This window comes from Meriones unguiculatus, chromosome 4 (genome assembly GCF_030254825.1).
Source record: "Meriones unguiculatus strain TT.TT164.6M chromosome 4, Bangor_MerUng_6.1, whole genome shotgun sequence".
In the NCBI taxonomy this organism is placed as follows: Eukaryota; Metazoa; Chordata; class Mammalia; order Rodentia; family Muridae; genus Meriones; species Meriones unguiculatus.
Genome location: NC_083352.1, coordinates 98,552,144 through 98,576,561, shown reverse-complemented (window position 1 = coordinate 98,576,561; position 24,418 = coordinate 98,552,144). Strand labels below are relative to the sequence as shown.

Here is a 24,418-nt window from a genome sequence, read left to right as displayed (position 1 = left end):
CCCCCCCCCATTTTTTTTTTTTTTTCCCAAGACAGGGTTTCTCTTTGTAGCCCTGTCTGTCCTGGAACTTGCTTTGTAGACCAGGCTGGCCTTGAACTCACAGAGATCCCCCTGTCCCTGCCTCCTGAGTGCTGGGGTTAAAGGCGTGTGCCACCGCTGCCTGGTTTTTGGTGGCCTCCAGCAGACTTTCTTGGAATATGAAACTCCAAGTCCAGCCTTATTCCTTTTGCCATCCCCAGACTTGGCTCCATTGTCTCCTTCGTGATCGTCTCTCTCACACACTGTGTGGCCATCGTGACTGTGTTTGTGAGGACTTCTGACCTGCACTCCCTCAGTGGCCAGGCTGCCAGGTCACAGTGCCATTACAGAGGAGGCTTTAATCTCCCCTTGAACAGGCTGACTACCCTGAGGATAGCCCTGAGGAGGGTGGGTTCAGGAGCAGAGGGGCTATCTAGGAGGCTGACACAGGATCATGGTTGTGATCCAGGAAAGGTGAAACAACTTGAGAAATGTTCCTAAAGGGAACAGGATATGGTGTTTGGTGGCAGCTGTGGTTTGAACTCACACTGAAGTCAGGTCCCTGCTGTTAGGCGCTGAGTGATACAGAGAAATCAGACCATGGCATTCAGAGATGTGGCCTCTCAGAGGTGATTAGGATGAGTCAAGGTCATTAGGGCAAGCCTGTGCGATTGATTTCTGGTGGCTTTAGAGGAAGAAGGAGAGAGACCAGACACATACAAACCTGCTGTCTCTTGCCATATGATACTCTGTGCCACCTTGGGACCCTGCCAGCGTGAAGGCCATTAGCAGGTCAGGCCTTCAAACTCGGTACCTCCAGGACTGTGTCCCAATAAAAACAAAATACATGAAACAGGGTCTCACTCTGTAGCTCAGGCTAGGCTGGCCTCAAGCTCGTAGCAATCCTCCTGTACAACCTTTTCAATTCAGCGCGTGATGCCAAGTCTTTGTAAATTAGCCCGCCATAAGACCTTTTCGTCATAGCAATGAAAAATGTGAAGACAGCAGATAGAAGGGCTGAGGAAGGAGCCAAGTCCATCTAGTTTTCTCTGTTGGGCACCTGGAGGGAAAGATGAGATGACCGTGTTTGAAAGAGGGAAGTCATGTGCCATGGACCATTTTAATCATGGAAAATGGGAAATGGCAAAGACCACAGGTATTTTTTTTTTTTGGTGTGTGTGTGTGTGTGTGTGCACACGCGCATGCTCGTGCATGCATGTGTATGTACTTGTGAGCATGTAGAGGTCAGAAAACACCTTTGGCGTCTTTCCTCGGGTCCCTTCCACCTGTTTCTTGAACTAGGGTCTCTTACAGGCCTCAGCAAGCCTCAGCCATCCTCCAGTGCGAGGATTGCACACAGATGCCCCCAAGCCTGCCTTTTCACACGAGTGCTGGCAACTGAAGTCATGCCCTCATGCATACGTGCGTAGCAGGCACTTTGCCCAAAAGCTATCCTAAACCGAGACCAAGAAAAGCCACCACATGGGGGGAGAAGCTGGAAAATTTCACCTTGTCTAACCGTTTCGCTTCGAGTCAGAATCTCATGTGGTCTGAGCTAACCTTATGTCCTGCTCCGCCCACCTCTGCCTCTCAAGTGCTGGGATTACAGTACTTGCCCTCATGCCTAGTTTTGGTCTATGGCTTTGCTTTAAGTACTTCTTCAATGTAGTTCTTAAAAAAAAAAAAAAAAGAGTCTCCTTCGGTTGTCATTTAAAATCCCTGCGCTGGCCCGGCAGCCGTTTGTAGAAGCCCTTCCTTTTCATTTGGCATTCCCGTCTCACATAGCGGATTTTGAGAACAGAAATATAATCACCTCTGTACAGACAGCCCTTTCTCAGCCCGGAGAGGGGGGAGGAGATGAGCTGCAGAGGACTCTGGGTTGGTGTGGCTCCAACAGGCACATCGTGATCAGGGTTGCCTTGTCAAAAAGTGAGTCTTATAAAGAGCAAGAGGGACCCCAAAGCCAGGAGCCTGCACATCCCAGACCCACCTTCTCCGCATCTCCTGAGAGAGGGGGAGAGCTTCTTTTGAAAAGGAAACAGTCCCATCAAGATACTGGAATCTAGAGAGTGGGAAGGGGTCAGACAGGATGTGCTGAAGTCTGGAAATGACCTCAAGTCTTTTTTTTTTTTTTTTTTTTAAAGGACTTCCCACCCCCATCTCCAGTGCAAGCCTGAGCTACTGTTTCTTTTTCAAACCAGGGCTTAGAAAATGTGCTGCAGGGGTAGTTTGGGGCATTCTGATTTGCAATTCCCAGCAGCTCTTCCATCCAGAGTGCTTTTTGGTTTCCATGGAAACTAGCAGTGTTTTGAAGAGGCGGTGGCAGGTTCGGTGCAGAGCAACTACCACAGGGGAGTGCATGTCAGTGTCAGTCTGCTGGTTAAAGTGAATGCTGAAAGGACTGTGCTCTGGGCTTTCCTCTGACCCCGTCAACTTGACCTTCTCAAGAAAGAGAAGTGACATGAAGATGAAGTCCCGCCCCCACCCCAGCTTTTGGGCGGGGGGAGGGGGGAACCCGTCAGCAGTCACACAGCCTCAAATGTCTCCCACTTGGAGCCAGCCAGTAGAGCAGGTGTGGAGATGACACCTGTGTTATTCCTGTGGCTGCGGAGCCCAGCTCGTAGCTGATAGGTAGGGAGACTTCCTCACTGGCTGGCATTTCCTAGCTTGGAAGATTTATGTCTTGTGGGACATATTCTTAGCATCCCGAGGGATTGTCTCACAGCAAATTTCAGGCTGGACTTTAGGAGTCTGTGTTTGGTACATATTTGCATGCGTATGGGAGGACAGAGCGTGTATCTTTCTCAGTGCTGGAATTCTGTGGGAGATTTCTTTCCGGTCAGTCTACAGGCATGTGATCTACCTGTAGAAGCCCAAGTTTGTGGTGACCATGACTGGACATCAGCTGCAGCCGTACAGGCTGATCTTGGTCTCCATCCAGTTTCTACCCTAAAACTCCTAATGGCCGTTGGGAGGACTGTGCTGCCGTGGCACTCCTCCCTTAGAGCCCACCCCCCACCCTCTTTGAAGACTTCTTCCTTCTTTTCTCTTAGCAAAACTCCATTTGCACTCCTTGCCCTTATTTCCTATTCTTCTTGGCTGTGAGACAGTATGATGGCATAGGTCACTGGTTCAAGATATTTCTGGTGACTCTTGATCACCCCAAAGCTTTGCACCTCAGGTTAAACCCACTGAGGGCTAAGGCTCCATCACCCTCACAGAAGCCACACCAGCTGTGCCTACCCACCAAAAGGAACGTACCAAGAAGATGGGGCACGCTCCATCCCTGCTTCTTTCTAGCTCCACAGGATCGCTGGTGCTTGCATGAGCCAAAGGCATGGTGGGGAAGGGCTGACAACAAACAGTACGCACCAGAGTTTCACAGACCAGGAGCGAAAAGATATGGGATCGGGGCACCAAGACAGGGCGCTTCCTGCCTTTTGGACCGGTCCTGTGTTGTTCAATCCCTACAATCACCTCGTGGCTCTTTTTCATAGTTGCTGCATAGATCAGGTTGACCTAGAACCTTCAGTCGCCCTGCCTCAGCTTCCTAGGTGCCGGTGTTGCAGGCCTGTACCATTCAACCCAGCCAGAAAGTGACATTTAGAACATCTGTATATTTCACACGTAGTAAAGCAGGGTGGGAAACCACCAGGGCTCACATACAGGACTGTGCTCGGATGCGGGATGGATGACACTTTCATTTTTCTTTGTGATGGAAACCTTTGTTGTGGTGAGAACTCAGCACGGGCTTTATCCCCTCAAGAGGCACCAGACAGGGTCATGTCCACAGCTTTCAGGGCGTGTGTGGATCTAAGGAAGGGTACAGGGCCTGCTGCTGGGCAAAATGTAGCACAAGGCTAGTGAGACAGTCCAAGCCTTAGGATTACAGTTTGGTCTCTGGGATCCATCAAGCATGAGCGGAGAACAAACTGTTGCAAATTTTCCTTTGACCTTCACACACACACACACACACACACACACACACACACACACACGCACAGAGTAAATAAATGCAAAACTGTAGTAAAAAAATCACTTCTGATAGCATAGCCAGCTGAAGTTAAAGTTCATATTAAACTTTATTAATAAAAGTTACAAATAAAAACAGTCATGTAAAGGCAAAGAGGATGGACATTGGAGGAGGGAGAAAACAGGCAACAGGATGGGAGCCTACCACAGAGGGCCTCTGAAAGGCTCTACCCTGCCGGGTATGGAGGCAGATGTTGGGACTCCTAGCCAAACTTGGGGCAGAGGTATCCTTTCTGACATTTATTGCAGGTTTATGGGCGACAGCTGCGATGGTTAGGTGAGGTGGTTTCACAATGCTTTTAATTTCCAATCATAACATTGCTTTCAGTATTAGTATGATTCAAATTCCATTTTTAACATTGGCCCAGCTTGAGTCTTGATGCACATCTCTGAGTGCACGGTAGCCAGGGACTTCGGAACCATGGCCAGGTACCCAAGAAACATGGCCAGACACCCCAGACTGTCATAGACTCCCAAATCACGACCAGGCACCCCAGAACTGTGGCCAGACATGCTAGAACCATGACCAGGTATGTCAAAATTCTGAACAAGTACTTTAGAGCCATGGACAGGCACTCCACAATTGTGGCCAGGCACCTCAGAACCATGGCTGGGCACCCCATAAAGGTACATTAAAGAGTTACATGCTTTTTGATTATTAATATTTTTAAACCATCATGTATCTTGCCTTTTCTGTTTTGCTTTGGGAATGTGGACTAGGACTGCTCAGAGGGCCAGAGCTTGCTTCTGAGGATGCCCAAATCTGGGAAGAGAAGAGACTGGGACAAATTGAGGTACAGGGGCAGAAATGGGCTGAGGATTCGAGAGGGGTTTCCCTGTGGTGGGCCTGGCGCGCTGCTTCCCAGTTGTCCCTGTTAAGAGAGCTCAGCAGAAGTTAGATTTTCCCATGGGCTCAACACAGCCACATGCTCTAGACTGAGCCACACGCCAACTCCAGGGTTTCTCAGTGTATCCTTGGCTATCTTGGACATGGTTTGTAGATGGGCCTGCCTCTGCCTTCCCAAGTGCTGGGCTTACAGGCGTGCACCACCACCGTCCAGCTTTATTTTTTTTATTTTTATTTTTATTTTTATTTTTTGAGGTGGGTGTAGAAGGGCCTTAAACATCTTTGTGGACCAGAAGTGAATCTCTGTGAGTAAAACACTATAGGAGCCAAGAGTCTATGACAGCCATGCAAAACCCTATCATCTCTATTTATGTGTCTATAGCTGTATCTTTCTCTCTCTCTCTTCTGTCTCTCTTTCTAGATTATATACATGCATATATATATATATATATTTTTTTTTCCAATCTATAACTGGAACATGCTTCATGAGCAAGGGAGAGAGTGCAATGACCTTGGCTTCTCTTTCTCTGCCAAGAGTGGAGGGCAGCCAGCCATTTCTCCAGACAGAATTCTGCTTCATTGGATAGAATCCATTTCATCAGATGTCATTATCCACAGAAAACAACCAGCACCCCACAGGGAAAGTGTAGAGACGAATGATGTATAATTCAGGGTTTTCTAGAGTAACAGAACTGATAGAACACAATGTGTGTGTACACAGACGCATGCGCACACACACACACACTCACGCAAGCACTCGGGGATGGGGTGGGGTGGTATTTATTGGAGTGTCTCACAGGCTGTGGCCCAGCTAGACCAACAATGGCTGTCTACCAATGGACCATCCAAGAATCTAACTGTTGTTCAGCCCAGGAGGCTGGGTGTCTAGTATATGTTAGACCAGTTGGTCTTTAGTGTATGTTAGAATCCTGAAGACGTACGTACGCTCTAAGGCCAGTGAAGGAATGCACAGCAGCAGGGAAGATGCAAGCAGGCAAAGGGCAAGAGCTTCCTTCTTCCATGTGCTTTTATGTAGGCAGCCACCAGATGATGTGGTCCAGATTAAGGTGGCTTTCCCTCAGATGATCAAGATTTAGCGTGGGTCCTCCCACTTCAATTGCTCCAACCAAGAAAAGCCCTCACAGGTGTGCCCAGGTGCTTGGATTTTGGTTAATTCCAGATGTTGTCCCATTGTGATCTGCTTTCAAGTTTGGAGCGTGGGATGAGGAGGCTTGGCGTGAAAGTGGAGAGCTGACTGGTAGAGCCATTTCTGGGATGCAGGCCCCTGCTGGGCATCATTTGGGGTATCACAAGGCTGGCCTCAGGCCTTTGGTCCTGGAGATTCTAAGCTAGCCTCCTGGCTCATCGTCTCCCTTCCTCAGATTAGACTTGACATCATAGAAACAGAGCTGGGCACACTTCAGGGTGCCATGCAGCGCCCCTCTGCTGGCTCCATCCCTGGAGTTCCCTAGCCACAGTGCCCAGGGTGGAGCGTTAATGAAGCCCCCTGGAACAGAGAAACAGGCCCCACCTGTGATGTATCTGAGTAGGAGCTCAGCCATCTGAGCAGAGCACCTACAGGACCCTGAGCTCCTGGGGGCTGGACAGTGCAGATGACTGGGAGACCACCCTGGCTTCAGACCCCATGGCTCTGCCCACAGGTTCTCTTGTGACACCCTGTGTCTCTGTCTAGGTCTGGCCAGGGGCTGGCCACCTGGCTGCTGGGTCAGGATACTAAGTTGTACCCGTTGCCAGGAGAGCAGTGGCATCTTGGAGACTGGCTCTGTGGCTGTGACCACACGGGTCTCCTGAGGAGCCTCTGCCTTAACCTAAGAGCAGCCAAACAGGTGAGGCCACTCAGAGGAGTTGACGGGAGAAGTCTGTGTACTCAGCTCCTTGCTCTACAATCATTAACTTTGGTTGCTGAACACAACCAGCCCACATCTCACGATGACACTCTCTGGTGACACAGAAGGTGTGGGCACAGGTTCACACACGGCCTTGTGAGTGAGCACGGACCTGCGTTGGCCCGATGGCTTCTGTGAGGAGGGAGGATGTTCCAGGGGCCAGAACATGAGGTGTGGTAGCACCAGCTACCATCCTCTCCTCCTCCTGATCCACCTCACCTCCTTCCCCCAGAGCCTGCCCATCACCTGTAGCCTCTCTCGATTGTAGTTTCTAGCCCTGCCCTGTTCTGACCTCTGACCTTGGTTTCTCACAGGCACATGTACATAGGCAGAGTTTGTCTCAGTATTTTCCCATATTCTCATTCTCTTTCTCTCCTCTCTCTTGTTTCCACCTCCTACATTCAGAAGTTCATTTTTTTCCCCTCTTCTGGGTCACACTGAAGCCCGGGCTAGCCTTCAGCAATCACGCTGAAGCATTCACAGCAGCTACAAGCATTACCAGCTGTACTCTGTGGCCTCCATTCTGTGCAGGGAGGCCTGTGAGAAGGGAGGTCCCATTGCAGGGAATCCTTGTGTACCTGCCAGAGCAGCGGGATGCTGAGCCTGGGCTCTGCCTTAGCCTGGCCATGCCCCTCCCTGCCAGGCTGTCCTCCCCAAATGTTCTTCTGCAGTCTCTGCACACCAAAGCTCCTTTGGCATCAGCTGGTGTGGGCCTGCAGTCGACAATAGGGGCTGATATTAAGCCACACTCACGGCTTGGCCTGGCTTCCCATGGGCGCCAGTTCCTGACACTGCATGGAATGAGCTTTACTGACATGCTTGCTTATGTATGTGTAGGGCAGGTCTGTGACTCCTGGCTTGAATGTCTAGATTGTGAGGCTACCCATGAGCTGCTACTTCCCGGGGCCTGTGGGGCATAATGTCTCCTCCCCAGGCCAAAAGCCCTCTCTTCAGAGATGCCGCAGTGGTTTAGTAGGAGGCTCAGCTGTCACTCCAGCACTTAGGATGCCGAGGCAGGAGAATTGCTGTCAGTTTTAGCTAAGCCTGGGCTACTCAAACACACAAACACACAAAGCACGGAGGAGGCAGAAACAGGAGGATCCCTGAAGCTTGGTGAGCTCTAGGCCTGTGAGAGACCCTGTCTTGAAAGAAGGGACGGCGTTCTGAGGTTAACATGGCTCACGCTGTGCCGTCAGCTCTTTGTTCCTCTGGGTGAAGGAATGCAGGCTCTTCCTCCTCACCTGCCCGCTGTGTTCTTACCTCAGTTGTCCTGCTGTTGCTTCCAGGCAGGAACTGCTGTGGGCCAGGGCATCTGACTGGGTTCAAGGTAGAGAGGGGTGGGGTCTGGAGCGGCCTGGTCTGCCTCCTCTTCAGGAGATCAGGTACTCTCCTAGACTGCTGTCCATCCCACCCATTCCCGGAAACTCCCCAGAGACTTCTGACCAGCAAGTGTTGGGGAAACAAGCCCAGGACTGAGGAAGACTGGGAAAATGGGTGACAGGATTGTTGCAAATGAAATCAACCACACCCCAGTCTGAGGCTGTGCTCACTGTGACTCATGGCTGGGACCCTGTTTCAACAAAGAAACAAACAACAGGAACACATTTCTTTATTCGTGTTACTGATCTGGTATCTTCTTTTGAAACACATAGTTGAGAAATTATATAGTACTTGAACACATTATTACCAGAAGGAAAAAAGGCTTATCTTCATGGACTGCTCTGAAATTTTTGGTCTATTGAATTTTTAAAAAAGTTTAAAAAATTACATTTACCTTCTTTGTTTACGTGTGTGGGCACCTAATAGCGCAAGGACGTCAGGTCTGATGGCTCCACCCACTGAGCCGCCGGCTAAGGTTGTTTTCTCCTCTGAGCGTGGGAATGGACCAGGATGTTTGTGGCAGAGCCACAGAGCTGATGCTGTCCTGCCCTGGGGGCCTCTGGGACTGCAGGAAGCAGATCATGCCTGAGCCTTGGGGTCTACTGGGATGAATTTTCTTGAGACCAACACCTTTCTCTTCCTCTCCCTCACCCCAATTCCTTTCTCTATTCCCCTCAGCTATGTAGAGACTATTTTAACAGCCTTAAGCCAGAACAAGAATCCTCACCAGGAACTGAACAGGCCACCACATTAATGCTGAACATGCAGCCTCCACAGCTCTGAGAAGTAGGTGAGCCCGCCTGAGATTGGGGCACTGGCCATGTTGGTAGCAATCCCCCAGACAGGACTTGTCCTGAACATTCCTTAGCATGCCCAGGGCCACTGTAGACAGGGCAAGTCCTGCCTCCCTATCTGAAGTACCAGCACTTGCTGCCTGGCCCCACTCTCCAGGAACAATCCTGAGAAACTGGGAACATGGCCCTGAGTGTCACCCAGGAGTTTTGGAACAAACCCCACATCCACCATTCTTTTACATCGGTTTTATTAGCAGCAATATATACAAAGTGGAAAATGGTTTCATTTCATTTTTTTCTAGCTTAGAAAGTTTGCTTTTTTTTTTTTTTAATTGTTTGATGATAAATGAAAAAGCAAGCATCCAAGAAGACGCCTACCTTTGCGGGTGCCGAGGGCCGCACAAGACCGGACCTGGAGTGCCATCTCACTAGGCCTCATCAAAGACACAGAAAGGTCACGACCAAAGGAGAGGTCGTTTTGCCTACATTTCCTGAAGCCACCCATTGGTTCGTTGGAGTCCCTGCGGTGCTGCCATTCTGGCTTTAACCTTTCTCTTTTCTCCAGGGCTGTGTGTGGATTTCCAGAGTTGTCCCCTGAGGTTTGTGAGTTCTCCAAAGAGCTGGCTTCAAAGGCTCGGGGTGCGATCATTTGAAAGACGGCCTCCCAGGAAGAGGTCAGAATACAATGCTGGCAAAATAAGTCCACCAAAGACGAAGCTGAAGGGTGGGAGTGGGGTGGATGAGCCTCGAGCGGGAGACGAAGGAGCTGTGTGTGTTGACGGGTGCAGCTTGTGTCAGTCAGCGTGAAGGATGCACCCGAGCTCTGGAGGCCTGCTCTTTGGAAACGTGCTTCCCCGCTGACGTCAGAACGAGGAGCTGCTTGTGGGAGGGCTCACGAGTGTGTCCCGTTCACAGAAACAAAAATTTAATCCTGGTGGGTTCAAAGTTCCATTTTGTAGAAACAGACAGGGAGGGACCATCAGGAGATGCCTCGTATACATTCACCACTGGTAGCATCATTTCCCCGCCCCCCCACCAAACCTTTACATGTTACAAATACACAGTCAGGTATTTAAAAAAAAAAAATAGACACCAGCATTTCCTTCAACTCAGTGTACATAGTGAGCTCGCACAGTCCACCTCTAGGCTAGAACAGCATTTAAAACACGGCTACAGGGACTGCACCACTAAGTCAAAACCGAGACATTGGTCTCCTGTTTTAAAAAAAAAAAATCAACATTTTAACCCCTCCGCCCCCACCACTGTTAGCCAAGGCATGACCTGGCCAGCTTTAAGGAACAGGGTTAGAAGGGCCACACACATCAGCCGCTGTGGAAGGCAGGTGCTTAGCTTTCCTGGGGGCATAGCATGGACAAAGACCAAACGGCGTGGACAGAGTTCACAGGTGGCCCAGGGCCAGGGTTGGAAGCCTCTTAAGTAGGTTCTTCTACCTCTGGAGAAAAGGCCATATTATTTTGTAGTTTGGTCTTTCCCCAAGGGTCTCCTGCTCCCCACAGCCTGTTCGGTTTCTCCTCTGGTTCCTCTGTGGGTGGATGGGCTGGGTGACCAGAAATGAACCTGGCCACAGTGCTCAGGCACATGCATGCAGGGGACTTTTCTGAAGGAAGAGGAATCCATCGTAGCCAGGATGAGGGCTGAGAGGATGGGCTCTCCCTGTACCCGGAAGGCAGAAAGAGATTTCTTTCCTTTGAAACCCAGGGGTTTAATACAACCATGGGAGAACATAAAACAAGGTCCTCACGTTGAAGTGCCCCGATGCCTGAGCTGCTGAGAGTCCCCTGTCACCACATGGTCCTCAAGTGATCACAGCCCCTCATACCCTTGTTTCCTCCAGCACCTAGCCGTGGCACCTTCCTCATGATTGCACTTAGAAACTAGCCTTCTGGAGAGCCACGGCCCATCGAAGAACCCTGATGATGAAGTGGTAGTGGAAGGCTGGGAGGGTTGACTGTTTAGAAACACTTTGTTTTTACTGAGGTTCAGGCTAGACCCTGAGCCTTAGCATCCTGTGGTTTCCATTCTGCTCTGCCCATGGGGCCTCTGCTTGGGCCCCTATGACACTTTCCCCACTCAGACCCTCAGGGAGGGCCCTCTTTCTCAGCACCTTTCCTGCCAAGGGGCGTGTGAGAGCAAGGAGAGTTGGACTCGGACGGACTGCCTTTCCTGGCTATGTCAAAGACCAGGACAGTCTAGAACCCCAGGGGAGAATCAGAGCTGATCCCTGGCTTTCAGGTCAGGACACCCCTTTCTCCCCAGCAGACCTCATGACTCTTCCCATGGATTTATGACCCTCACCACTCAGGACGACCATGCCCAGCTATGGTAGGTTCCAATAGGCAACTTACCCGGTATCCATCCCTTTCTGAGGTTCCCTTCCCCAGGACCCCTGCGCCTCACCCTTGACAGTCCTTTGGGCTTTCAGAAAGGGGCTGTTTCCTCCTCTTTCAGAGCATGCCTTGATCCCAGGGAACATTTAGAAAATCTCTGCTGACTTCAGAAGGCCGTGGGAGGGAGAAGGTGAGCTAAGCCCTTTCGGAAGCTTTTCAAATTGGAAAAGAGGACAGAGAGTTTGTTTTGGAGGGGGAATAACCAGGCCTTAAGTACTCAGGCTGAATTCCACTGCAAGGCGGCCCTGCAAGGGACACCATGACAACCCAGGGCTCTCGTCTGTTCTGAGTACACTGTGGTGTGTTGCTGAAGACCATGCAGGGTGCTGGGCCCAAGCGTGGCACTGCTGATCCAACTTGACCTGTCCGCCGCTGTGTCTTTACCTGCCGCTGTTTGCCGTTCAGCTTGCCTTGGGAATGGAGGCTGTCATGTGACTTTGGCTGCAGCCACTAGGTTCTGAACTCACCGAATCTCGATGCCTTCAACTTCAAATATAGTAAGTACAGCAAAGAAACAGTGAATCTTTGAGTCGAAAGTATAGAGGAAAGATGGCAGCCACGGGGGGCTGCAGCCCAATGCCACACGAGGTCTCTGATGGATGTGTGAGGAGGTCCTGACAGTTCACGTCTGCACGTCCGTCTCTAAGGTCCCCCTTTCCAGGGCAGCTCCTGTTAGATGGAGACCTCGTACTCTCTCGTTTCCTGCAGGACAGAGTGGCACACTCGGGTCAAGCCCCGAGCGGCAGAGTGACATCCCAAGGCTTCCAGGGTGTCACCCCTCCCCGTGTCCCTGGCTCTACACTGTAGGTCTGCTGTGCTCATTCACTGTTACAAGTGTGCGCCATGGCATTTTCTGGGGTCTGACGTCCCGCCAACACTGACCATAGAGGTGGAAAGGACAGGGGAGCAGAGCTGCCTCTAGGAACCCCACTGCACTGATGCTACAGCACCCCCCTCCCTTTGCCTCAGGCTGACCAAAGCATGTGTGCACTGACTCTCAGGTACCTGGAGCCTCTGCAGTCAATAGGAACCCATCCTTTGAGTACAGTCTCCACCAGTCGGACCTCTACCTATGATCTGAGAACAGACTAAGGAGAACAGGCAGCTGTGGCCGGTCCGCCTTCTCCAATGCTCCCTGAGATGTCCCCAAGGACAGGTTTGGGCCAGAAGCCAATGAAGCCACAGGCTCCGCCTTAGAAGTGCTACTGTCACTTCCTGGGAGGTTAACACAGCTATGGTCACATCAACACTTCCTGGCTGATGGGAAGTGTCACGGGCAGAATGTGAGGTGGTCTCATGGTCCCCATCTTCCAAAGGTCATGCCTGGGTAGGTAGGATAATAGGGCGGTAGTGGGGGGGGGGTTGAGTGGGGGCTTCCAGAAACATCAAGACAGAGATGAAGGAAGCCAAGCTCAGACTACTGGACATCTTCCCTAGGCTTCAGGGAACAAAACAGCCTGCACAGAGTCCTACAAGGTGTAAGGGAACCATCAGAGGTCACAGGCCCTGGCTAATCCAACTCTGGCCTGTTTCCAAGCTCATCTGTTTCTGTAGATAAATGGCCTCTTTTTCCACTACTACCCACAAGTCTCCCTGTCCAAGCAACCATGGGAGTCAGGGTGGCATGAGTCCCTCCCTGGCCAACCCTTGGCTAACCTGTGGCTCTGGCTGGTGAGCCACGAAGCAGAGTGTTCACAGAGGAGATATTTCACATGGGAGATCAAAGAAGGGGGAACCGTGGCAGGCCAGCATGGACAAGGGACAGGCTTGCCCATTTCCTAACAGCGGGGAGAATTACAGGTCATGGCACAACTCACAGCCCTAGGCCTGGCGGCTCCCCATACGCACCCGTGGACCTTTCCATGTGCCTGACATCTTCTAGCTATCACCCGCATCTCTGTCTCAGCTTGACTGACTCCCCAGCCCCGTCAGGGGTCCCCACCATGCAACCGTAGAACCCATCTAGCTTTTCACGGTCCTTCAGAATGATAACTAATCACTGAAACTCGGGGAGGTGTGAGGGCGCGAGGGCGTGAGCGCTCAGGATGGGAGCTCAAGCTGGCCTTCTGTCTCCCGGCTGGGTACCACGTCCTCTGAGCTGACATCATCTCTCTGGACCTCCAAGTCCTCCTGAGTCTGAGTAGAGTCTGGCGGGGGGGAGGTCACATTGCCTGTCACGTGGTTCATCACACATCGCTGTGGATGTCTGTGTGTCCCGCCAGGCTTTTGTGCTCATTGGAGTGAGAGACCGTGCGACCATACCTGTAGCCAGCTTTATAACCACGGTTGCAGCTCTCGGTGACGCTGCAAGTTTCCGAGGGAGCCGAAAGAGCTCCACTGTCTAGTGTGGACACGGACACCCAGTGCAGCACTCTGGAGCCCGTGCTTGCAGTGCACAAAAGCCTGGCACGCGCAGGCGTGCTCCTCCTCCTCCTCACAGGAGAAGCGGACTGTGAGCGGCCCCGCAAGTCACTCGAGGCCAGCAACACACCCTACACCTCTAGTTTAACTCCTGATGCGTCCAGAGGCCCCAAAGAGTGAGCGATCTGGGCTATCCAGGTTTGCGGAAGAGTGCCCAGTGAGGTTTTCCTGACGGGGAGTCTCTCTCAGATCACAGGCCTCTGTGTAAGTGAGGTGGGTACTGTGTGTGTGTGTGTGTGTGTGTGTGTGTCCCTGCTGTTCCGCAGGAGCATGCACTGCAAGGTGCAGAACAGCCCATGCTGCTTTCAAATGCAGCTCAGCCAGACACAGCAACTGCCTCCTGATGCCCCCCCCCCAGCTGGGGTCTAATCACTGGCGGACATGGCTAGCTTCTCCCGGAACTCTGCTCAATGGGGGATTAAGTAGGGACGAGGCAGGGCTCCTGAGCGGTCCCCTCTGGCAGCCATGCTGTGGGCAAGGGGGAGCCCTCCAGCAGAGCAGTGGGACCACTTACCCCCGTCTCGTAGATGGGGTTGTCAAACTCAGTTTCCACGGTGATCTGGCTGTAGGGGTGGGAGTACATGAGGGGCAGCCGGAGGCTGGAGTATTGTCGGCACCTGCAGGACAGACAGCAGAGCTTGAGTCGCACGCCGGCCCTGCTGCCCTGCAGGCCCTGCAGGAGTCTCTGTGAAGGGCATGCGGCATGTGGACACAGCCCTGAGTGGGTGGGGGTCCCACAGACGCCGACTCATCACCCCACAGGGCTGCGGCAAGCCACCTTTACCTCCCCCACCCCCGGAAAGGCGGAGCCCAAACTGCTTTGACTTGTGAAGTACTTTATGTGTCCATTTGCTCCCAGGGCCCAGTCTCCCGGGACTGTACCTTGCCCCTAGCAGAAGGTAGGCATGGAGCCTAGGGCGGCCTCTCACACACTCACTCTGCCTGTCAGCCTCCCTCCTCACTCACGATCCCCAGGGTGGACCCTTCCATCCTGCCTGCCAGGCACACAGCCTCTGTTCCAGGCTTTGTTCTGTCTCTCAGCTATTGTCACCCGCCTTCCTCCTGTGCTACTTTTCCTCACTGGAGTCTGCTCTGTTCACCAGGACAGTCCCCAAGCCCAGAGGCTGCTGGCACATGGCAGTGGCTCTGAAACCATGCGGTGTGCCTGTCCTCGGAGAGTGCTGTGACCTTGAGCATCTGGGACCAAGCCCTGGGACAGCATTGTGCATCTCCTAAGTGACTGTCACCATGAAGCCACAGGGGAACAACCCCACCTACCTCGTGACGTAGATGTAGGCTCCTCCCAACAGCAAGGAGATGAGAAGGACCGGGATGAAGATGGCCAGTGCCATGTTCCCACCTTCTAGTGAGGACTCTGCTGCCGCTTCTGCTACTGAGCACACAAGCCACTGAGGCTCTTGCTTCCCACCGACTCCACACCCACCGGGACCCTGGCCCTCCCATGAGTGCCCTCCCCAGCTGATGTCCCACAGTCTTAGACACCAGACAGCCATGGAGGGACAGGGGCAGAAAGCAGAGGCTGGGCTGCTGGCCCTTGCTAGGGAGCTTAGAGTCATCCTCAGCTGTGGTAGCCAGAGGGGGGCTGAGAACCAGTTTGAACCCTGGTCATTCCAGGCCTGTTAAGAGGCTGTAGAGAGGGCAGACGTCTGGTGAAAATTCAGTTCAGGGGGTGACTTGGACAAAAGTCTGGAACAGTCCTGCCTTGCTCTCTGAGCACCCCTGTGAGAAGCTGTCCTGGTTTGGGGGACAGGGCAGCAGGGACAGCTCTGCTGCCTCCCAACACATGTGGCAACTACAGAGTTTATGGCAGCTATCTTGGGAGCTGGGAGCAGATCCTCTTTCTTCATATTGCCTCTAGAAGCTTGACCTCCTCTGCCATTCTCTACGGCCATGCCTCACAAACTTCAGCTACCCTTCCGTCTATCACCCATTAGCCGCTTCCTACATGGGCAAAAATAAACAGTCCTGACCTCCACAATGAACACACACAGTCAGGGGCCTGGCTTCATTCACACTTCCTGAGCACAGGGGCCCTGGTGTGTGTGTGTGTGTGTGTGTGTGTGTGTGTGTGTGTGTGTGTAGGTTTCCCATTGATTAGGGTGCAGCAAAAGGCAGCTGGGGATTCCCAAACAGAGCATGTGTTGGAGGGGGGCACGGGGCACGCTACTTCCCTAGGTGAATGAATGGCTGACCCACTCTCCTCCCACACTCATCTCTGTCCCCTTCTCGTCCTTGCTGGGCTAAAGTGTTGTGTGGACACCAGCTGGGCACCTGCAGCTCACTCAGCGTGATGCCTGGCCGGCCGCATGTCGTCAGAACGACACCAATGGTGCTAGAGACAATGGGAGCAGCTGCTGGACTTGCTGTTGGCTTTTTCTAAACGAGACAAGCAGGCCATTGCCATCTGTCTCCACCGTCCTGCCCTGAGCCGAATGGACATGGTGCTGAAGGCAGGCTGTTTCACGTGTGAGAGGCTTCATCTTAACTTGACTGGACCAGGAACCCCCTAGCAGGCACTCCTCTGGATGTGTGTCTGTGACACAATCTGGAAAGGCCTAAGCGGGGAGGGGACGCCCATCCTAGATGTGGGCAGCTCCATCCCACCGGCTGGAGTCCCTGACTGAACACAAAGGAGGGAGTGAGCAGGGCACCGGTGTCCATCTCTGCTTCCTGACTGTGGGTGGGTGGGAGTTAGCTGCCTCACGCCACCCCTCCATGACAGGCTGTACCCTCGACCTGTGAGGGCCAGTTAGCCCTTCCTCCTCTACTCTGCCTTTGTCGGGAGTCTCCTCACAGCAAGGAGACAGGCAACTAAGACAGGAACTGAAGGAAGGAATCTAAAACACGAGAGAACCCTGGCTGGCTGTTGTTACCTGACCACAGGAACACACCACACTCGGGAGAAGGACAGGGGGCTGTGCCAGGGAGCAGAGACAGAGGGAGGCAGGGCTCTGGATGCTCTCAGCCACCTTTCCCTCTGTGGCCCCAAGGATGCTCTGCCCAGGATGTGAGGTGAGTTTCTTTCATCCCCATAGCACCATGGGTCAGAAGCCGTCTGGCATGGCCAGGGCTTCACAGGCTTCTCTGACCATACTGCCACCGTCAAATCCCTTCAGGCTATACTTAGGGACCTAAGTTAAGCAGGCTCTCTTAACTGCCTATCCTTTCCAGCCTTAGCAGCTACTTCCGGAGGGCCCGGAATAAGCGACTGACACAGCTGCCTGATATATTAGGACTTTCAAGACAGAAGGAGACTCACCTTCTAACGCGTGCTCGAAACTGTCTTGATTAACTGAAACAGAAAGCAGGAAGCAGCGTCAGCACTGAGGCAGAGGTCGATAGGCCCACATTCCAAAGCCCACGTGTGCACGGTTGGTACTGCTGGTGTCCCACGGGATGGCTCCCCATAGTACCTCCCGGGACGGCGAGAAGCAGCTGCAGTGTCAGGATGGTGATGGCACATGCCACGTGTTCTGTATCGGGCCAGGAGTCTGTGTTTACCCCCTTCCCCTGCCCCTTGCCAGTCTCCTTTGGCACATGTCATTGCTGACTCTCAGAACCATTTTACAGATGAGCGAATGGGTTCAGAGAGAAACGTCAAGGCCTCGAAGGTCACACAGTGGATGTGGGTTCCAGCCGGTAGCTTCAGTTTCCTTCACAGCTCTTAACTTTTATTTATTTGTTTGTTTGTTTGTTTATTTATTTTTTGAGATGGCCTCTAGTGCTAGCCTTGAATATTCAGCACCCACCTCCCAACTGCTGGGACGTTGGGTGTGTGATGTCACGGTCTTTTATATTGTTTCCAAGGAGGTATGACTCAAGTCCCTGCCACTGACTGCAGCAGGGTGAACCTGCTTTGAAATCCACGTCACACACACTTTTTTTTTTTTATCCATTTCCTATATTTACCAACTGGGATCAGTCCTCTACATAAGATTATTTTCACAAACTTATATTTCTTATAAACCCCCTGAAGTTCAAGGTGCTGGGGACGATACCCCATGCTCTGTCAGCAAAGCCAGTGTGCCGTGCAAGCAATGAACTGCCCCAAGCAGGGCACTCGGGATGCAGAGCCTGGAAGTGAAGGCTTGAGAGGTTAAGACTGCACCAAAGTTCTGGCTAGTCCCAGGACCCCGGATTAGACTTTGACTTTGTCACCACTGAGTAGTGACAACAGCCCAGCTGAGAAGCCTAGCTAGCAGTCCTCCACTAGAGACGAAGTGCCGAGGTTTAAAGGTTTCAGAGGGGGCCCGGGGTGGTGGCTGGGCTTCAGAGGCCCTGTAAGAGCTGGCATGCTCTCTCTGCCCCAACATAGGGTGGCCCTGCTGGGTCAGCAGGCAGCATGCTTCCCCTGCTGGTGCAGAGTCCTGCTGCGGACTCCACAAGCCTAGGCCAAACAGACTTAAAAACAAAACAAAACAAAACAAAAAACAACCAAAACAAAACTACCCATTCTTAGATATTTTGTTATAGTAACAACAACAACAAAAAGCATCAAGAATTGGCAATCTCAGCACTTGGGAAGTAGAAGAGGAACAGGAGTTCAAGGCCAGCCTTGGCTACAAAGGAAGTTCAAAGCTAGCCTGGGCTACATGAGGCCCCCTCTCAAGAAACAAATAGACGAACAAGAGGAAGGAAACAGACCACACACACCGCCACTGGATTTGGATTCTGTGAAGCCCACCCTCAGGGCAAGCTCAGGTTCTTCTGGAGTCAGCCCTGGCCCTGGCTCCTTAGGTCTCTTTACCTTTACAGATGGGCAGGGGCCCGCTCCAATGGGACGGCTGTCCCAGGATGCAGCGGATGGTGACCTCGCCCGTGAGCTCGAAGCCCTCGTAGCACATGAAGGTGAGGGACTCTCCCGGCAGGTACAGCCTCTTGTACAGGATCTGGTACCCATTCTCAGGCAGCCCCGGGTTGTCACAGGCCAGGGACTCCTCAGCTGAAATGAAGCCAGACACGGCTCTGAGATGGTACCAGACTGTAGGTGACCTAGCCCGGCCCACAGCATTCTCTCTCCAGAGCCCCAACCCTGCACCCAGATGGTTCCCATTCCTCGTTCCCTCTTCCATCTCTGGACAGACTACACGACCACAAAATGAATAGGGTTGTACGATCTGGATTAAAAAGCAAACAAAAAAAAACCAAAAAACACCTTTCCATTTACTCGCTGTGTGATCTCCAGAGAGTAGTGCACCCTCTCTGATCTTCAGCTTTCTCCTTGACAAGTGGGAATGTGGCTGCAGGACTCCGTAAGAGAATGGGTGCAGGAGGGGGAGAATGTCCTCACCATGCGGAAGGTACTCAGTATGAGATGGATGGTGGCGGTGACAGATTGAAAAGCCTATCTGGTGTGTCCAGGTCTAGGCCCTATCACTCCTCATCATTTCTCCCCCAGGAATCCTTCCCTGATGCCACCAAATTTCTCCTGTTTTTTTTTCTTCCACCCAGCAGTGCCCACACTGTAAAAAAAAAAAAAAAAAAAAAAAAACCCGCTGCGTTATCCAGGACAATTGCCTTGTTAAGTGTCCATAACCAACAGGCGCACGCTTCCCCCTGGTGGCTGCTCCCGGGGACTGCCTACTCCAAGTCCTGTGAGGCCGAGGGTGGGCCTTGCCATTTGTTTGCTCCTGGGTGACCACGGCTCTGCGTGAAGCGCCACATATCCCAAAACATTTACAGGATTTTAAACTGTGGCAAAATCCGCACAAAGTTTGCCGACATAGCCGTGAACAGCCGACCTGGAGCCACCAGCATTTAGCTCACATCCCTTCCGGAAGCCATGGAAGCCACGGCTTCCGGAAGCCATGACTCTACTTCCGGTCTCTGTGAATTTAGGAAGGTAAGGACTAATGCAGGTGTGACTGTAATCTGAAAGGCTAATTTCATTTAGCACAAGATCCAGTTTGTATCATAAGCGCTTCCAGGTGTGTGTTTATTTGTTTGTTTCCCAGACAGGGTTTCTCGTTGTGGCCCTGGCTGCCCTGGATTCTTTGTGGACCACGCTGGTCTTGAACTCAGACATCTGCCTGCCTCTGCCTCCCAGGTGCTGGGACTAAAGGTGTGCACCTCCAGCCAGCTAGGGCCTCTGTTTTTAAGGGTGACTAGTGTTCCGCTGAGGAGCAGACGATGTGCTGTGTCCATTAGCCCAACACCAATGTGAAATACATTGGTGGACCTGTGGCTAACCTCCACTGTTGGGCTAATGTGAACAGTGCTGATGTCACGGTGGGTGTGCAGATCCAGCTGAGTTCCACTTCTGGTTCTTTGGGGTAGATACCCAGAAATATAATGGTTGGGTCCCAGGGTAGCTCCGTGTTGATCTCTGAGGACCTGTATACCGTCTGACTTCAGCTAGGCCATGCTATGATGCACATGGGTTTCGGCAGTGTCTCCATGTCAGAGCTCGACCTGTGGTTCCTCACTCTGGCTTGAGAAGAGCCATGGCCTCAAGTGTCACCCCCCAAGCAGCTGCCCACTTCAGAAAGATGAGAGAGAGGGCAATCTTCACCAGCAGCTTCTGGTGCCCTCAGTTGAGTGAGAAGGACCCAATGCATGCCTGTGGCCTAGGCTTCCATCTGTCTTCCTGGTATAACCCTGACGGTTCAGGACGAAGGGGAAGTGGCCTGTCTAGACCCCCCACAGGACCTGGAAAAATTTGACAGCTGTTCCCAACTGTTCCCCAGGGCTACTTTATCTTCCATGCCATGACTGTGCCCACCTCACAGTGAACATAGGAGCCTTGCTGAGCGAAGGACATCTTTTCCTCTCTGTCTGCCTTTCTCTTCTCTCTCTCTCTGCCCTCTTTCCTCTCGTTCCCCTCTCTCTTTTCTCCTTCTCTCCTTTCTCCCTCCTTCCTCTCTGCATTCCCTCTCCCCTTCTGTCACAGGCAAGGTCCACAGACAGATGTGGGGACGGCCCTGTGGTCCCTCCTGGTCCCTGAGTATGCTGATCCTGGTCTGTTCCTGGGGATTTCATTGCTCTTGGAGCTTTAGTAATGTCCCCCAGCACTGTCGGGGAGGGGTGGGTGGTGGTGTGTTCTCTTCATTGCTCCCCCTTCCTGGAACTCAGTCTTCTGCTGTGCTCATTTCAGGATCCCAGCATCCAGCACAGGGTTGGGTTCACAGGAAACAGTTGTTTAGTCAACTAGCGCACCCTGCTCAGCTACCACGTGCCAGCACGCACGGTCGAAGGTGGAGTGTCACCCACAGGCTCCTGTGACTCAGCACTTGTTGCCTGGCTGGGAGCGCTGACTGGGAAAGCTATGGGACCTTTAAGAGGTGAAGCTTCGCCGGCGGACATGTGTCTCTGGGGGGCGGGCCTTGAGGTTTTATATCTGGCCCCATTTCCTGATCACTGTCTGCAGATACAATGCTCTCCCCTCCCCTCTTCCCCCCTCGGCCTCCCCTACCCCTGCCGTGGTGGACTGAAGCCCCTCCACTGTAAGCTGGAATCAGCCCTTTTTCCTTTTCATGATGGCATTTTGTCCTAACTGTTCACAGAAGTAACTAAAACAAATCTAAGCTTGGCCCCATGGGACTGAGGCTAGACTAGAGACTAACAGAATCACTAGCACAGTGCGGATGAGTCCCGCTGTGGCTCTGAGGTGTCAGGAGTCAGGATGTGTCCACCACAGGCTGGATCTCTGCTAGGCTGGCTAGGCTGGTGGTCTGGTGGCCTGGCTGGTGCTCAGGTGGCCGGGCTGGTGCTCAGGTGGCTGAGCTGGTGGTCAGGTGGTAGTGACCTGCTGGGGCTAAGCAGCGCTTATGCTGTTTAACTACAGTCTTGTCAGCTCTGTTGTCTCACAGCCATTATCTGCTCATCCCTGTAGGCAGTCCAGAGTCCCAGTTTCCCAGAGAGAAAACAAACGAATGGAGGGATGTGTCTTGGCACCGGGAAGAATCTGAAATGGCTGGCTGGGTGGATACCTGGCTCTCACCCCTGACATTGGGGCGATTGTCATTAAACCCCAACACCTGACATGCAGCCTGCCCAGAGGTCAGCTGGCAGGAAGGGCTCCCAGGCCATCATACTTTTGGAGGTGTATCTTGCAAGATGTATCTCAGATGACAGTGGCAGTGTGGACACGTCCCAGCAGGCACTCATTCCCATTCCCTAGAGCCTAGCCTGGCCGTGGGACCTGCAGAGATGGCAGTGGGTCCTGCCCTTGAGACTGAGTACACTCCACGTTCTCACGAGTCCACCAGACATGCAAGCAGGAGGCTTGATGCCAAAAGGTGGGTGCAGGAGACGGATGCAGACTCGTGTGCTGGAAAGCCCTCCTTCCACGAGAGGAAAGGTGTCACAGAAGTGGCAGGGGTGCAGACCAGTGCAGCTCCCCAGAGGAGCTGAGTGACTCATGAGGACCAGGCATGGCCATGCTACTGTCCCGTGAAGTGAAAGTCACCCATAGACTTCAGGTTCGCCCTTGGCTCTGCACACAGTTTGAGACTTGCAGCCAAGTCACAGTCAGATCAGTCCTGGGAAACCGTGAGGACCCCTTACATTACAGGTCCATGGGAGAGACTGGAGGCCCGGCAAGGGATTCTTTTAAACCCCAGGGACTGTGCCTGGGCTTGTGGGAAGGAGAACTTTTAAACTTAGTTTTCAGTTTCTTTTCTGAATCTTAGGTACTCTGAGCACTTGCCTGACCAGTGGCTTACAAGCCCCCATCCTTTGGGTCTCTCTCTGTAGCCCAGAGCAGCTTCCCACTTTAGCCCTGCCCCAGGGCAGAGAGGACAAGCTGTGCTGCTCAGCTCAAATGCTGGTTTTCATCTTTTTGGCTTGCATCACCACAGTGCAGAAAGTTCGTCAGGCTCTGCCCACCTGAAGTTCTGCAGCCACTACCAGGTATTCACGCCGCTCTGGAAACACATCAGGACTGGGTTTAATCCCGAGTTCCTGTGCTGGCCTGGTAGACCGCTGACTTGTACCCTGGCCTGAGCTATGAGCTGGCTAGAGCTGGTTTCTCGGGCGCCTTGAAAGTCCCATGCAATCCATGTAGTACCCAGACGTGACCAGCAGATGGCAGTGACACCCCAGGAGATTGCTCTAACCTTTTCGGGAATTTTCTATCTCGAATTACCCCATGACTCCACAACCCTGGAGCCTCACCCCACATGCTGGGATGGCAGGTGGGGACTGTAGGATGCTGTTCTGAAAGGCCCAGAGAGAGCTACAGTGCTGATGTGGTTGTTACGTGATTTCCGCTTTCTGCCACACAACCCTTGACCAAAGCTGCTCAGGAAGTGTCTGTTCCGGCTCCCAGCTCAGGGTTGCAGGCCACCAGGGCGAGGAAAGCATGGCGGCAGGAGCACGAGGCAGCGGGTCACATTCGGGAGGCAAAGGGATGAGATCCCCCTTTCATTCAGCCTGGGACTCCAGTCTGTGGAATGGTGCTACGCACACGCCTAGGATTCATGGTGACAACGTCTTCTCTCTGGAAACTCTACACAGACATGGCCAGAGGTGTGTCTCCTAGGCGGCTGCAGATCCAGGTGGGTCCGCAGAGAAGGGGTGACATCGCAGTGCGGTTAGTGGGTTACTTTGCCACTTTGTTCATATCTGAGATATCTGAACTTTTTTTTTTTTTTTTGGATAGAGGACACCCAAGGTGAGCCTTCGAGGTCCCGCAGCCGTGACAAAAATGCATGTATCTCGTCCGAGCAGCACCCTGTGCCAGCTTTGTTGGTTGGTTTTGAGACAGGGTCTTGCTGCTATGTAGCTCCTGCTGGCCTCGAGCTTGCAATCCTCCTGCCTCAGCAGTGCTGGGTTATAGGTGTGCACCGCCATAGATGGTTCAGAAATGGTTTCTCTCTAGGGTCTTCCAGTGACCCCCAAGACACAGATCCAGTTGTCTTCCTTCCTTCTCTGTGGCAAAGAACCATGGGCTCACTTGCCACAGCTGTTCAACGATAAGCCAGCGGAGATGGGCTTTCTGGGGAGTTGGCATCCATTGTCAACAACTCACTGCATTGCCATTTCACAGATGAATAAACGGAGGCCCAGGCAGCTCATTTATCAAGTGTCTCACCAGGAGGAAGTGGCCAAGCTCTGATCGAGGCCTGGTGATACTCTGGCCCTCAACTTGGTCCAATTTGATTTTCAGCCTCCCATGCTGGAGATCATGAGAAGGAACTTGCCCCCTCTCCTCCTCCACTCAGACTGCTCCATCCCTCCCCAGCCCCTTCCTCAGGTCCTCCCAGAGCCTCCTAGTGTCCTAACACCTACTGTGACTCAGGAGCTCTTTAGTGTGGGTGTCAGGGAAGCCGGCTCCATTCGGTCCTGCACCTGTGATTTCCAGGAATGTTGGTCCCAGGGGAGGAAGCTCCAGGTCTGAGGACCTGAGGCCTGGGAGGGCTGTCTTTGGAGATGGTTGGCTTTCCCCATGTCCTCACCTAGAGTCTCTGCTGCCTTGGTTGCATGAATGGGGTTTCTGAGCACTGCGGTGTTGCTGGCAGAAGCTTGTGCTCTGGGCTCTGGAGGCTGTCGCCCCGACCATCTCTGATGTTGAGTGCCCCTCAGAGGTCTTTGCATTGAGCGTTGTCCTTCAGGGTGGCACTGTGGGCGCTGGGGTCATCTGGCTGTACC

At 52.7% G+C, this 24,418-nt stretch overlaps 1 protein-coding gene across 3 annotated transcripts in view; it reads right to left on the bottom strand.

Moving 5' to 3' along the window:
- Positions 1–8,835: 8,835 nt before the first annotated feature.
- The window catches only part of Sez6l (seizure related 6 homolog like), a 152,889-nt gene continuing 137,306 nt past the window's right edge, over positions 8,836–24,418 (bottom strand). The window contains exons 13-17 of one of the 3 annotated variants that reach the window (XM_060382605.1): positions 18,576–18,770; positions 17,088–17,120; positions 15,086–15,197; positions 14,322–14,424; positions 8,836–12,088 (exon numbers count right to left, since the gene is read on the bottom strand). In XM_060382605.1, coding sequence (XP_060238588.1) covers positions 12,059–12,088; positions 14,322–14,424; positions 15,086–15,197; positions 17,088–17,120; positions 18,576–18,770 — 473 coding nt within the window. In that variant the 3' untranslated portion in view covers positions 8,836–12,058. Of the gene's footprint in view, positions 12,089–14,321; positions 14,425–15,085; positions 15,201–17,087; positions 17,121–18,575; positions 18,771–24,418 lie in introns of all 3 variants that reach the window. The other 2 variants (XM_060382604.1, XM_060382606.1) reach the window with 2 other exon arrangements.